This window comes from Gambusia affinis, linkage group LG16 (genome assembly GCF_019740435.1).
Source record: "Gambusia affinis linkage group LG16, SWU_Gaff_1.0, whole genome shotgun sequence".
Lineage (NCBI taxonomy): Eukaryota > Metazoa > Chordata > Actinopteri > Cyprinodontiformes > Poeciliidae > Gambusia > Gambusia affinis.
In genome coordinates this window covers 3,346,771-3,361,272 of record NC_057883.1, presented here as the reverse complement: position 1 = coordinate 3,361,272, position 14,502 = coordinate 3,346,771, and the positions used below count along the sequence as shown (strand labels likewise).

The following is a 14,502-nucleotide window of genomic DNA, read 5'->3' as shown; positions in this document are numbered from 1 at the left end:
AGAGGGATTAGCTCAGAAACATTAAACCCCTATCACAGCTTAATGTCCACTAAGCCACTGCTAATTAGCGGGGCTGCAGCAGGAAGGAGCCATGTGACGAGCCACACGGCCAGCCGGAGAGTCCCTGATGGTGAGCGGAAGAACATCTACACACAGAGAGGACTCTACCAGGGATGTGACTCATTAACACACCTGGTGGAAGAATCTGTAGGAAGGCATTCTGAAGATTTGACTTTGTAAACTTAGTTCCGTGTGAATGCCTTCAACCAAATCAGAAAATACAGCTAAAAGGAAACAGATAAGGAATTGAGCTTAACAACAGCAGTGGTCTCCAAACTTATTCATACCCCCTTTTACTTTTATTTTATTTGATTTTTTCAAGGGAGCCCCGACCAGGAGGCAGCAACAAATGCAACTCAAATAAAATATAAAAACCAGTACATGTCATGTCGTTTGGATGCAGAATGACTAAATGAGATGAATTCAGTCAGTCTCAGAGTTTCTTGTAGCAAGTTCCAGGAAGAGGGAGCGGAGTGAACGAAAGACTTTTTACCTTGGAAGCACAAGAGAAAAAAAAGAAGCAGCAAATTGTTGTGAGCGAAAAGCAAAAGAGTCGACATTTCTTAGTGCAAGTGGAGTGCAAATATGGGCTGGCATGATTTCAAGTTGAACGTTAAAATATATTGAGCTGAAAACACAAATTTCAATGTGTTTTTAGTGTGAACATTTTCTAATGACATCACCCAGTCGTCCAGAATTGTCAAGGAAGAAAATACGAGTTGGAAGTATTGCTTGGTCAAACTGGTTGGGCGGTTGCAGGGGGATTTTCACTCATGCAGATCAAAAATGTAAATTAATCAAATAATTTTAAGAATTTCACAGAAAGAATTTCTAGTCAATGCAAAGTTGTTAAGGCAGTTTCAAACTGCAATCCTTGAGGGTCAGAGTCCTGCAACTTTTAGATGTGTCCCTCATCCAACACACTTTAGTTGAATGGCTAAACTGCCTCAATAGCATGCAGACAAGCTCTGCTAACAGGCTAATATTGGATCCTAATGAGATGAATCAGAGAGACATCTAAAAGTTGCAGGACACCGGACCTTGGGGACTGGAGTATGAGACCATCGTGGTAAGATGATCCGTTTTGATGGCCTCGGGATCGAATGTCTCCTTAGTGCAGACGATGCGGTTCTGTTGGCTTCATCAAACCGTGATCTCCTGCCTTCATTGAATCGGTTCACAGCCGAACGTGAAGCGGCCTGGGATGAAAATCAGCACCTCCGATTCTTAAGCTATAAGAGGGTACAGTACCATCTCTGGGTTGCGGACGAGGTCGTATCCCAAGTGGAGGAGGGCAAGTATCTCGGGGGTCTGGTTCACAAATGAGTGGGAAGACAAGAGATAAATTTGTGCAAGCTGAATTGAAAGGCAAAGCTCAGGATTTACTGGTCGGTCTACAATCCGACCCTCTCTTATGGTCACAAGCTCCAGTTAGTGACCGAAAGAACGAGATTACAGACACAAGTGTGTGAAATGAGTTTCCTCCATAGGGTGTCTGGGCTGTCCCATGAGTTGAGAAGCTCAGTTATCTCTACCTCTTTCTTTCAGGAAATTACCTTTTTATAGACTTTGTAAACTCCAGTTAACAATGAATCAATTCCTAAGTTAGTTACAGATTATTTCAATAATCGATTAATTACGATTAATTTGATTAATCATTTCATCTTTACTGTAGATTACTTAGCAGATTAAGACTCAATGTTTCCATATGTACTGGTTCTTCTTCCACCCTTTGAAGTTGTGAAGTGCCTCAGTGGTTGAGGCATCTCAGAGTGACTAATGTAAGCGTTCAGTTATCTTCCAGTCTCTCACAGTGAACAGGACATCTGAAAGTGAGGTTTTTTTTTCTTGAGTGGACAAGCAGTGCCCACTCTCTTAGCTTGTGGTGAGTAAAAAGTCCAATGTGTGTGTGTGTGTGTGTTGGAGGGTGGAATGTTAACAGAGCCTAATCTGTGCTGTGCCGTGCTCTGGAGCTATGCAGCCTCCGTATTTACCCTGGCAGGAGAGCAGAGAGCCGGACGCCGGGCCACGCAACGCTGCTCCACAGCCGCCATTCTTCCAGCTCTGTTTTCCTTCGGTCCCCACAGGCCCTCCGGCGCAGTGCGCGTTCAAAGGGCCCCAGTGTAATCTGTAATGAAATCTGCCTGTGAGCTCGCAGGCGTCAGCGAGGGCAAATTATACAATTACGCAATTAAAACACCCTCTTCGACTTCACCCGGTGCAGCGTGTCGGCACCGGCGGGCCTCGCGCCCCAGCCGCCGGCCGCCCTCCACATCCTGCCCCGTCTAATTGCCCCCTCGCTCGAGCCTGGTAGACAGAAGTAATGCAGTCACGCAGCACAGAGCCGGAAGTCAGAGGGAATGTGAAGACACGGAAGCAGGGGTTTGTGGTCGGAGAGGGTAGAGCAGTGGGAACAGCAGGACTTAAAGGAAAACAGCCACAGAGTGCATAACCCTGCTGGGGCTGCACGCTCCACTAACCTCTGTAGTTTATTTCTACTCATGTAAAAACGGCTCATCTGCATGTGGAGCAGCATTAGAAGAAAAAAAACAAAAGATCTACACGCCTTTTGATGTCGTTCAAATTACATATTAATATCTGATCAGTCCCAATATTGAAAAGAATTCTAGCTCAGGTATCGGTGACAATGTTCCCAATATATAAGGGCAGATCTGTTCAGTCTAATTCTATGCTTTGTGCTCTGAGTGATGTCATGTGTCATATATTTTACATTGTATTCCTATTTGCACTTTTTGAACTACTTGAAAGATTTGTTGCAGTTTATTTTAAGATATTTGACCAACATCGTCAATCTGTTGTTTTTGTCAATTTATTATTTATTTTCCATCGGCTGTTCTACTCCTAATTACACCGACTGAACAAATAAAAGTTGTCTTTACATGTTTGACCAAGCTAGTGAAGCTGCTGGTAGTAAAGTGTGTTGTTCTGGGTCAGAGTTGGCAAATACACTTGTAGTTAAGCGCATTTATGTTTGCATTTGAAAAAGGAAATGTTTTAAGTCTACCCAGCTGTTTTTCTGTATCGTATCGTATCGTATCGTCCGATACTAAACCTTAGATATCCGAGTCTGTATCAGAAGTGAAAAAGTGAATTGATGCATCCCTCACAAACATAAACGTTTTTATTTACATTTTATTTGATAAACCAACAGAAACTCGAGCACAAATGCAGGAGGAAAAGGATGTACATCTTTTTTTTAATGTTGCAACGTGTCCCCACATAATGAATCTGCCATCCTTATGTTTCAACACAGGGAGTTGTGTTTACCATTGTTTTCAAAGCAGTATTTTGATCATGCAATTTTATACAAAAGAAAGTGAAATATTTTTATACTTTCCTGTCAAATCAGAGCAATATGACCCTGTAATGGAGCAGTAAATCATTGCTTCTCCCACTGACTGGCCTTTCTTCCTTCTGTGTTCAGTGATTTCCTCCATCACGCTTTGGAATAAGTTATCAAACACGCTGGAAGCCAGTGGTGTAGTTTTAGGCACTGGGAGCGTTTTCCCCACTCCGTAGCTGTCAGGCGGACACATCTCTGCAGCGGCATGGCTGAATCATTCTGTTGCAGTGGAAGAGTTTCCACTACAGCAAATATCCAGGCAGGAAAGGGTTCTGTGGACCATGTGTCTCTTTGGAGGTGCCCCCCTCTACCCCCCCATGAAAATCCCGCCTCTGCTGAGGAAATACCATCCTGCCAATTAGACATGGGATTGAATTCCTGTGTGTGGCAGAGCACATGGAGCCGGACTGCAGTTTGAAAGGAAAGTCATGTTGCAATCAGAACAGCTACTGCTTGCTGCTTTTAAAGTGAAGGAAGGCTTTATGTTTTTACTGCTACATCTTCTGAATCTAAATTCAGAAAAATTACCCTATACTATTTTGGTGTAGTGATAGAATTTATAGCTTCAACTGTCATCTCTTCTGTTCACTTTTATTTTTGTATTTTGGCTTCTTTCATGTTAAGATGCCCTAATCACTATTCTGTGATCAATTTCTCATATTTAGTCTATGCCGATTTCATCCGATTCTGAATTCAACACTATCAGAAACATATAAGAACCACAGAAATTTGTTTTCTTGCCTTCTGGCAGTTGTCATTAATTATTTATATCAGCAGCAGAGATGAACCAAGACCTGCGTTTGTAGGCAAACCACAGTTTGCTTTTTGGGTCCGCATCAGAGTTCGATTACGGGTTCACACTTCCCAAAACAAACCGTATTTTCTAGAGAACCCTTACGCATCAGTCCTGGACTGTTTGGTGACACTCAGAGGTTGGAAGCATTTCAGGACAACAGAGAACAGCTTTCCTGTTATCAGGCGAAACTCTTGCTCTCTTGTTCACTCTAAATGAACAGTTCATGTGACAGTTCTCGTTTAAACAAAGATGTGCCAATCAGTCACGAAGAGATTTGAATCAGATTATTCACTTCTCAAATATTGAAAAATCAGATTCTGCTTTTTCAATTTTATTAAATGCATCAAAAATAAGAAATAAAAGACAAAGGACTCTAAAAATGCATCAGCTTCTTTTATGCATCTTATTAACTTTATTAAAAGTTAAAACCTAGGAAAGTATGCATTCAATGCAAAAACTGTCAAAACTGTCACCTATTAGATCTGACCACACATTTTTGTATGCATTAGTCCAAGATTGATCACAATCACAACCAGAAGGTCAAACCTTTACTGGAAATAGTTAACTTTGAAGTTTCTGTGCTCAGTACCATCGTAAACACCAATGAATGTTGCCGTCAACGTGACCTGGAAGCTCTTTGTGATGGTGTGTTCAATTAACTGAAAAAGATCCGTTTTCAGACGTCCATTTATCGGTCTGCGAGGCCTGCTGGAAATCTGACAGTTGCGGTAACGTTGGTCAAATTCTTGGTGCACCTCTACAGTTTTTATTGTCTGTATATCAGAGCAAGATATTGTTTGGGAAAACTCCTCGCAGATGTTGTACTTGGACTGGAATTCGATTACAATAAGGGACATCTCAGTGACTGAACAAGATGTTAGAAGAGAAAAAAACCCCACCAAACTTGGGTAGGAAACCATGGTGCCTCCTCCAACGTATTGAGTCCCCGTCTATTCTGGGGTTGGAGACATCATTGTGGCTGAGGGACCGACAGCAGGAAAGCGTTTTCAGGCTCGGATGAGTTCAGAAGCAGAAGGACCACACATTGGGAAAGCGACTGTTTAAAAACCCTGAGTGTGCGTGGGTGTGTGTGTGTTACTTTTCTTTTTTTGGACTGTGTGTGTGTGGCTTACTGCAATGCCAAGAAAACAATGTGTTCAGACTCTTTAGAGGGTTGTCCCACACCGAGCGGGAGTGACAAGTCGCTAACGCTACAGGGAGATCGGGGGGCGAGCGGGGGAGTCAGGAAGCCTCAGAGTTTCTTCATTTGGAGGTGGAAGTGGAGATGGTGTGCGAGTGCTTGGATGTGGGGAGAGTGTTTGTCTTTGCAAGCTGACGACGGTGGAAGTCTGCGCTCCACGCAATTACTGTTTGTCTGATAGGTTTTTAGGAACCTTCTGTTTGCTTTCTCAGAGGATACGTCTGCGTCTCTCAACACTCAGTGTCTCCCTCAGTCTGGTTGCAATTACTCTGTGAAGCTGATGCCAGTGTTTGAAAGCAGGAGCCAAAACACTGTGTATCAGAAATGCATCGGAACACTGCAGGCATCGTGATAAAAGCACATGTAGCAGATCTGACGTCGAGATCGTAATTCAGCAGTGATTGACGTCCCACCTGAAGTAAGAAAGCGTTACTTCGGCTGTTGCAGGGTGGAGGATTGGGGGGGTTCGGATTACTTTTTAATTATTATCTCATGCACGCCTGATGGAGCACACACACGGACAGAAGTCCTGGCATTCAGATGGTAATTAGCTCCTCTCTCCCCTCCGGAGTTTGGAAAAGTAAAAGAGACATCTGATGACCGGTCAGCCACCTCCCCAGCTTTTGTCCAGGGAAACACACACACAGAGACCAGTAAAGAGAATGAGCGTACCATGCCTCGGTGCTCTCACCCTCCTCATCCTCACAGATGGGACAAAGAGCTCGTCTGACTGGCTGCACTCCCTTTGTCCAGCGTCTCCTCAATACAACTCAATAAATCGACCCTGACAGGTTTTCAAACTCCCAAGATCGCGCAATTCAGATGAGCCCTCGCATTGTTTCGGAGGCGAAGGAGATGATAAGTGTTGTTCGGACCGTCGGAGAGCTTCAGGCTCCACTTCTAATGCTTTTTCAATTTCTGTCAAACTGTGTTTTTCTCTGCGACGCTGTTATGAACTGAACAACATCCCTTTGTAAACCAAGCGGGGCTTGAAATTGGATGAAAACAGGGTTGAGTTAGAACTTTGTCCGCAGGTGCCTGTAAGCTTCTAACAGTAATATATGACCGTTTTCCATACTGAGCCACAGGTCAGACATGTTAGAAGGTAGAGCGTCTGCTCTATCCCATTAAATCCCAGTAAAAGTTTGTGGTTGTATGTTTGGCCATTGTCCTACACAATTCCGCTGGATTCCCATCTCTAAGTTGTTTACAGCGCACACAATTGCCAGTAAACTTCATCAAGTTGGCGTATTACATATGTCACAACTAAACGTTAATGATTGAGTAAAACCGTTGCAGACTTTGACAGACTCCACACCTCCAGGAAACAATCGTTTCTCAATAGCCGATGGTCCAGTTTCTCTGGACGAAGCGACACTCAGAACAATTGACTGGTTGCCTGTAGGCTAGGTGTGACTACATATGAACAAATATGTGCCCAAATTTGCAAAAGTAAAGCCGAAACTTAGAAGAGCCAGCTCATGTTTCCTGCTCTTTACATTGTTGTGTCGGAGGATCTTTTGGAATCCAGAATCTCCCATTTGTTTCTGGCAGAGTGCGTAACTCATCCAAGCTGCATCACTTTCAGAACAGGGCAGGAGAGCAAGCTTTCCCCTCTGCGCCATCTTTTTGCAATTATAGGAACATGTATATGTACATTCCCAAAGGGTCTTTCCTCAAAATGTTATATGATCTAAGAATATTAAAGAAAACAGGAGCAGAAAATGACCACTGGGCCGGTTTAGCATTTTCTCTTAAGTCCTTTCAACTCTGTGGGAATTCCTTTATTGTCTGTAACAATATTTTGTGTTTGAACCCACAGAAGCTCCTTTTTGGACCAAGCCCGAACGGATGGACAAGAAGCTTCTGGCCGTCCCTGCAGCCAACACCGTCAAGTTCCGCTGCGCCGCCGACGGAAACCCGATGCCAACCATCCACTGGCTCAAGAACGGCAAGGAGTTCAAGGGCGAGCAGAGAATGGGAGGCATCAAGGTGAGAGGAAGAGCATGTTGACACCTAAAAGGGTAGAGGAGTTCATGAGATTTTTAGATCCAAACTTTCACACTCGGAACTCTGCCAGGCGGAGGTCGCAATCTCCACCCCTTAAGGTGCTGCCAGAGTGTCGCGTAGCAAGGCATGTTAATCCCCCTGGGAGGATAGTTACACCGCTGTCCATCCATCCATAGGGTTAGTGCCGGGATTGGTCCTTGACGTGAGTTTCCCTAATTAAAGGAGCGTAAACGTTGAGTGGTGAAAGAACGCCGTGCCCAGCGGATCTTCTCACGGTGTATAAATGTTGTGAAAGACGCCACCGAGGCATACTCTACCACCTAACGACCAAAATAAGTTTAATAGTGGTGGTGGTGGGGGGGTCAAACTGCAGTCCTGAAACCAGACACATGCATGCTCACATGATAGTCCAGTGCAGATAGTGAATACAGCAGCAAACAGCTGCAGTATTCACTTTTGTCGTCAGACTCACTTGAAGCTGAGCTCTCTGTCACAGCCTTAGGTTTGTTTAGCTAATAACTAACAACCAAATATGTACGGTAATACTGGAACTCACTGGTATTCAGTTTGAAAAGTCCTGCTAAACATTTTCAATTGGTCCGAGTCACTTTTACCTTGCTCTCTATTGAATAATCTTTACAGCAGATTTTGATCGTTGGAGACATTATTTAATCACCTGTAATAATACTATAATAGGATCTTTTTTAAAAATCTTGTTTTACACCAAATAATCTATATTTTGAAGAATATCATAGGAAAACTGGCTCTAAAACATCACTGTGGTTATAGCGTCGTCTAATGTCTCAGCAGAGAAGCACTGAAACATGTTTCTTCCCAAGTGGATCTTTGGCCTTTAAAGAGTTAAATGTAATGAGATCCTGCAGCTATTAACAGTTTACAGAGATTTCCAACATCTGCTCCCAGCAGACCAGCAGCAGTTGTCTCCCTCGCTCTGTCCCCACTCTCTGTTCTTCTATCTATCTATCTATCCCCCCCACTTCACACACACACACGCATCAACCCGCACAGATTCACACACACCTGTCAGCAGCCCTCAGGACACCCTAACTTGGACTGAAGAGGCTCCCCGACAGCAGCTTTTAGCGTCTGTAGTGTACATGATGATTTGCTGATGATAAGGTTGGTTCCACGTTGTTAGCAGCAGATTAATCCCCAACTGACTGCTGAGAACAACATGTTTATTCCACCTGTTTGTCCAATCTTCAACTTCTTCATTAAATGCCTGTGAAAGTCCTTCTTTGGAAAGAATTTACATCAGTTCTACTTAAAAAAAATATTTGAGTATTTCTTGTGAATTAAGAACAATTTGCATTAATTACGTTTTTGGGTTTTTTTGGGGTTTTTTTTTTTAGTAACAACCTTGTAATACCTCCCCTGCTCCAACAGGTGGTGACAACTTGGAAATGACGTCAAAATTCTAGTTTGATTCCGAAAAGCCTAACTGGTTCTAGATTACAGATTTTTGAAAAATCTGTAATCTAGAAATTGCACCTTGTGCTTTTCTTCTTTCTTGCTAACATTAGCGTATAAACACGTTTATTTTTACATTTAATTACTCACTTACCTACTATTCCATCTGGTGTATTAAAGCTGCTTTACTTCTCCTTAGCTGTAATTTAAATTTAAACCTTCAGGGGTGATTGATGACTTATTAAGATGAACATGGCAGAAAAAGTGGAACATCTTCCTTTATGTCTGTGTTGGTTAATGAAGACGTTCTCCCACGTGTCTTTATTGAGTGATATTCACGTTCCCCACCCCTCCCTTCTGTCCCAGAACTGTTTCAGGATCCAGTTAGTGATCAGCATGCGGGCAATGTTTGCCCTCACAGAGGTGAAGGGAAAGGTCATGGCACTGGGTGACAGACCAGTGTGACACGGTCAGGCTTCGGGGTCGTCAGGCGTAACAGCTTGAACCCATCCGAATTTCAGACCTCTGACCACATCACCGCCTCATTAATATCTTTATTTTCTCTGGACTTTAGTGTCTTTGATATTAACAACACTTGATTTTTCTTGTCATCCAAAATTTTAATTTTTTTGTGTTTCTGCTGCACAGCTCATTATACTGTGACGTAATATTTAAGCAAACATCTCGTTGTCTGTCGTCTCTAGATCTAAAGTCTAATTCAAAGAAATTGAAATAAAAATGGTTGGTTAACATTATTTATTTTTTGTTAAATCTTCCAGCCTTTTACAAATCAAAGTTGTTAACCAAAAAGTCCAAAAATATTTCTTTTCAAGACTTTTTTAAAAATATAAATTAATGCTGATTATAAATTGTTTCAATAATTATCAGTGAAACCATATTTTTACACAAACAAATCCTGATTCAGTCCCTCCTCCCCCAATTTACTGTAGTACCTCTAAATAAAAACCACCAATTACATTCAGAAGTCACCAAATTAGTAAATATTATCTATAATATTTATCTGTGATAAATATTATCTATCTGTGTGTAATTTGATTCCTACGGAAGCATTAAACTGCCAGAGTTTGGAAATAAATTCAGGAGCAGTGCCTTGTTTAAAAGAGAAAACTTTCTCGTCATAATGAGATGCAAAACACATTATACAGAGATTCATATCTCGTTAAAATCAAAATATCTCCCCTTTTAAATATGAAAGATTGTTCACATTAAAACATGAACACTTCTTGGGATTTTTAGAAGCCATCTTGAGGAAACCGGGTGTCTTTATACCTTTTAACAAGTCGCAGTCTGTCAGAAAAGCATGTTTTTTAAATACCTGGTAAAAACGGGAAAGTTTCTCATTATAACGATGAGATTTGCATATCGTCATAACGGGAAAGTTTTCTCTCTTTGACTCAAGAAATTCTCTTGGATTTCCTTCTGAGCTCTGCCAGCTAGACACTTCCGTTTCTTTCAATTGCGGAAATGGAATGAATAAACACAGAAATAAAGACATGAAGTATTTCAAACAAATCGGCCCCAGATTGAATTGTCTCCACGTCAGCGTGAGCGATGGACAGATGCAGACAGCGTTCCGTCACCCCGTGTCACCCCGTGTCACCCCGTGTCACCCCGTATCACCCCGTATCACCCCGTCTTACCCCATCTTCCATTTGGAGGTGAATGGTTCACGTGGGGGTGTGGCCTCAGCTCTGTCACCACAACAATGACATTCTAAAGACTTTATTCCCATCAGGGTCCTGAAGGTGAAGCCATCTTCCTGCTGCATCCATTCTGACTTGACAACATCATCTTTGGTACTGACAGCTGTGTGTAATGTTAGCTGAATGAATCTCAGCCATGTTGGTTTTGAGAACCGCTTTGCTCTTCACGTCAGTTGCGTGTTTAAGGAGCAGCTAACCGACCCGTGGCGTAGTTCTAATCATTGACCCATTTCTATTTGACTTATTCCTGGATGCGTCAGGCATTTGGGCCTGCTTTGAACAATCAAACTTTTTCGATGTAAGTCCATCAGATGGTTATTTAATCATTTCAGTCAGATAGCAGCTCGCTCACTGCCAGATCGTCAGCTCCATTGTGAGCCTGAATGGCTGTGAATTCATGACACAGCAATGATAGCACCTCTTGAAGAGAAGCCATGTACAATTACTCTTTAGAGAAATTTGAATTCATATGAGTTACAACAACATCTAATTTCCCTTTGGGATCAAAGTATTTCTGAATTTGAAAATATTTGAAAAGAAAATGTACTATAAGAAATATTGGGAAAGTTTAGTCAATAAGAACTTCTAAAAAAAAAAAACCAAAAAGAAAATGTAGAAACTTGATACCCACACTACTTTTTTTCAGCTGCAATGTTCAAAAGCAAAAACAGGAGACAGTTAAAAAGCTGCTGACAAAACCTTTACTGATGAGTTGGACGGATCCGCTGGAAGCTAGAATTTTTTTTTTTTAAATTGCTGACAATGTTGTTGTCAAATGGTCATTTTCCGGTTTAATAAGAAAGTATAACTTCAGCATAATCAGCTGTTTCTCATGCACCAGGTCCACGTTTTGCTCTGAAGCATACATTTTATTATTCATCTCCGTCTCTTTTGAGGCATTTAAGTTACTTTCAGGCACTTTCAGGGACTATGGAGAACTAAACGGTAAACTACATGAAGTTGTTAATAAGATGTGTACGTCATTTATTAAAACTCAGATTCCATCTCCGCTCTGCTTCCCAGACAACTGTGGAGCACTCCAAGGCCAGGGCCTGAAGGTCAAAGTTTAACCCTCTATTGAGCTGTCAGATGGACATGGCAGGAGATAGGCGTGCCATCAGCCCATTCAGCCATCTTTTCTCTTCCAACACATAAAGCTGCTGTTTGGCGGAAGCGGGGGTTTCATTGTGTTGGGTCTTTTCTCTTCTTCCGTTCAGAATTTTCACCCTCTGTTTTGACAGCTTTCCAAAGCAGGAGCTTTTAATCTGCCTCCACTGTTACTTTTTAAGACTTTAAGCACTTCAAAATCCTCCAGTTTCCACTACTGTTTGTAGCACAGCCTCCTCTACAATTTATACGCTTGCAGGATTATTTTTAGACTCCTTTTTTTTCCCCCTCAACTCCTCATCTAATTTTAGACCTCCCGTAGCCTCAACGCTCACTTTCCTCACCTGTTTTTTTGTTTTGTTTTTTTAATTAAAACACACTATGGTTTTGAAAGGCAGGACTCGCCGTTAACGGGGTTTGATTTTGTCGCTTTCACACATCCCGTTTTACGACCTCATCCTCGTTGATGCAAGTGTCAAGCTGAGCCAAAGTCGGGCATCAGACGAACAAAACTTTCCCGGTTTTAATAGCGAGCCCTGTAGGGGCCGCGTCTTCCTGCTTCCGCCCTCTCTGCGGGTCAAATTAGACGGTAGCGCGGATCCGGGCCGCTGGTCCGCTCTGACACACTCATAAATTCTGCTAACTGGCCCCACTTGTTCTGACAGGGCTATTTTGCGAGGTGAAGACAGAGGGTTTGGACTATAAAGGGGAACGGCACTTCCTGTGTTTTCTCAAACAACTACTGCACCACCAAAAAATTTCTATTTTTCAATTTTATTTCTTTTAACGTCCATCAAGAATAATTCACTTTGTCTGTTGAGATGCGTGAAATAGCCAGCTGCTGCGATGAGATAACCAAAGTGTACTTCTGTGTCTTCCCTCTGCACCAGAAGCAACAATACCTTCGTCTCATGATGCACAAATTTACTTCTTTCCACTTCCGATACCGATACCTGTTTGAGATTTAGTGTCGGCTGATCACATACAGGAAAACAGCTCAACTGAGCTGATTACAAATGTTTCTTTTTTTTAAAAAAGACAGACATTAATGTGCTGGATTACAAATGTGTCTGCTAACTCTAGACCAGTACAGCTCTCTGCAATACACCAATAGCTTTTCCATGTATCTTGGTCAAACATGGAAAAAACTGCTTTAATTTGTTCAGTCAGTGTACTTAGGAGTAGAATAGCCAATGGAAAATACATAATAAAGAAACTGAAACTGAGAAAAACAATAAGTTGACTAGTTTGGTAAAAAATAAAAATAAAAATAAATAAGCTGCAACCAACATTCTTTCAAATTGTTCACAAAGTTCAATTAGGAATTCTAAAAATAACATAAAAAATAAATGATAAACCAGGACGTTGCTCAGAGCACAAAGCATAGAATTACAATGGATGTGCCCTTATGGATTTTGCAGTTATAGAAACCAGATCTAGAATTTTGTTCCAGTATCGGTACTGGTATAAGTGTTAATGTGGGATCGGTGCATCTCTAGTTTTGTCGTCTTTCGATGCAGGCGGTTCCTTGCGGTGTGAACCCCCCCAACCATTCCCATAGCTAGCGCTGCTCTGTACAGCCGCGGCCAAAGCCCCTAAAACCTTTAAAGCCTCGTATGACTGGAACATAAGCTGCTTAATAATTTAATTCTGCTTGGAATCTGGCATGATTGAAATGGATGGGATTATCACGTTTGGAGACTAATGCTACAGGTTCACCAGGGGTTGGCCAGTGTAACATGTTAATAAAAGCCAACGGCCCGCTTGTAGAAAATAATTAAAGTGACCAATGAAAGGCGGAGGAATGTTAACACTCAAAGTCACTGAAAGTTCATATTTAATCAACAGCAAAAATTCAATTTCAGAAAGCGAGAGCTGGATAAGAGTGTCTCGCCGTGGCAAACTTTCTTAGCATTTTTGGGGGGAATTTTATGTCATACACCAGGACAAGGATAGTTTGAATTTTATTTTATTTTTTACAAATGAATATCTGAAAAGTGGGGCAATCACTTGAGTCATTACTAGAGATCCATCAACCTGATTATTGAATAAATTGATATTTGAGCTCAACAAGACAGATATTTGTTGTTATTTAGGTTATTCAACCATCAGGTTGGTGCAAAGTGTTATTCTACTCAATCTTTCCAGTGTTTCAGGAACTCCTGATTATTGATGATTGATTTCTGTAGAAATGTGGAATGTGGACGCTGACATTAGCCCTGGGGACGTCTGTGCTGCTGCTACATGTCTAGCATTGAGATGATATTTTAGGCTTAAATGGCTTTGCTGATCGGCCAACTGCTTTCAGCACAACTTGAGCAGAACAATTGTCTTTTCCAATGTCCAATCAAAACAATTTGTGAAGGAGAAATGAACCCGCAGTGGATGAAGAGAAGCGTCTTTGTCGTCCATTGTTGCGGATATTGCCTGTACGTCAGATTTACAGGCCTACCAGAAACGCACAGACAAAAAGGTTCCCACTGGAACTTGTGAATGTAACAGGATGGTTTCACTTAAGAGGGGAAGCAACACTTTTCAGGTTTTTATGTGTAAACACTTTTGAACAAATCCTCCCACTGTGTCCTACCACTGCCCAGTATCAACTAATTTATTTTTCTCTATCACTTACAATCTCAACAAAGTACACAAAATGTCCAAAAAGCTACCAAGGTGTAGATGCTTTTGCAGGACTTTACGCATTCATGAAATGCCACATTTAGAAACAAAACATGAGTTCAGATTTTTTACAAAGTCCGTCAAAATCGTAACATCTGAAATGAAACGTTTGCACATTGAAGTCCCAGAAGTA

The 14,502-nt window shown here is 41.8% G+C and overlaps 1 protein-coding gene across 11 annotated transcripts in view; it reads left to right on the top strand.

The window, feature by feature from the left end:
• The window catches only part of fgfr3 (fibroblast growth factor receptor 3), a 78,354-nt gene that overhangs the window by 38,995 nt on the left and 24,857 nt on the right, over positions 1–14,502 (top strand). For all 11 annotated transcript variants that reach the window (XM_044142810.1, XM_044142809.1, XM_044142811.1 and 8 more), the window contains exon 5: positions 7,244–7,413. In XM_044142810.1, the coding sequence (XP_043998745.1) occupies positions 7,244–7,413 (170 nt within the window). The remainder of the gene's footprint in view (positions 1–7,243; positions 7,414–14,502) is intronic.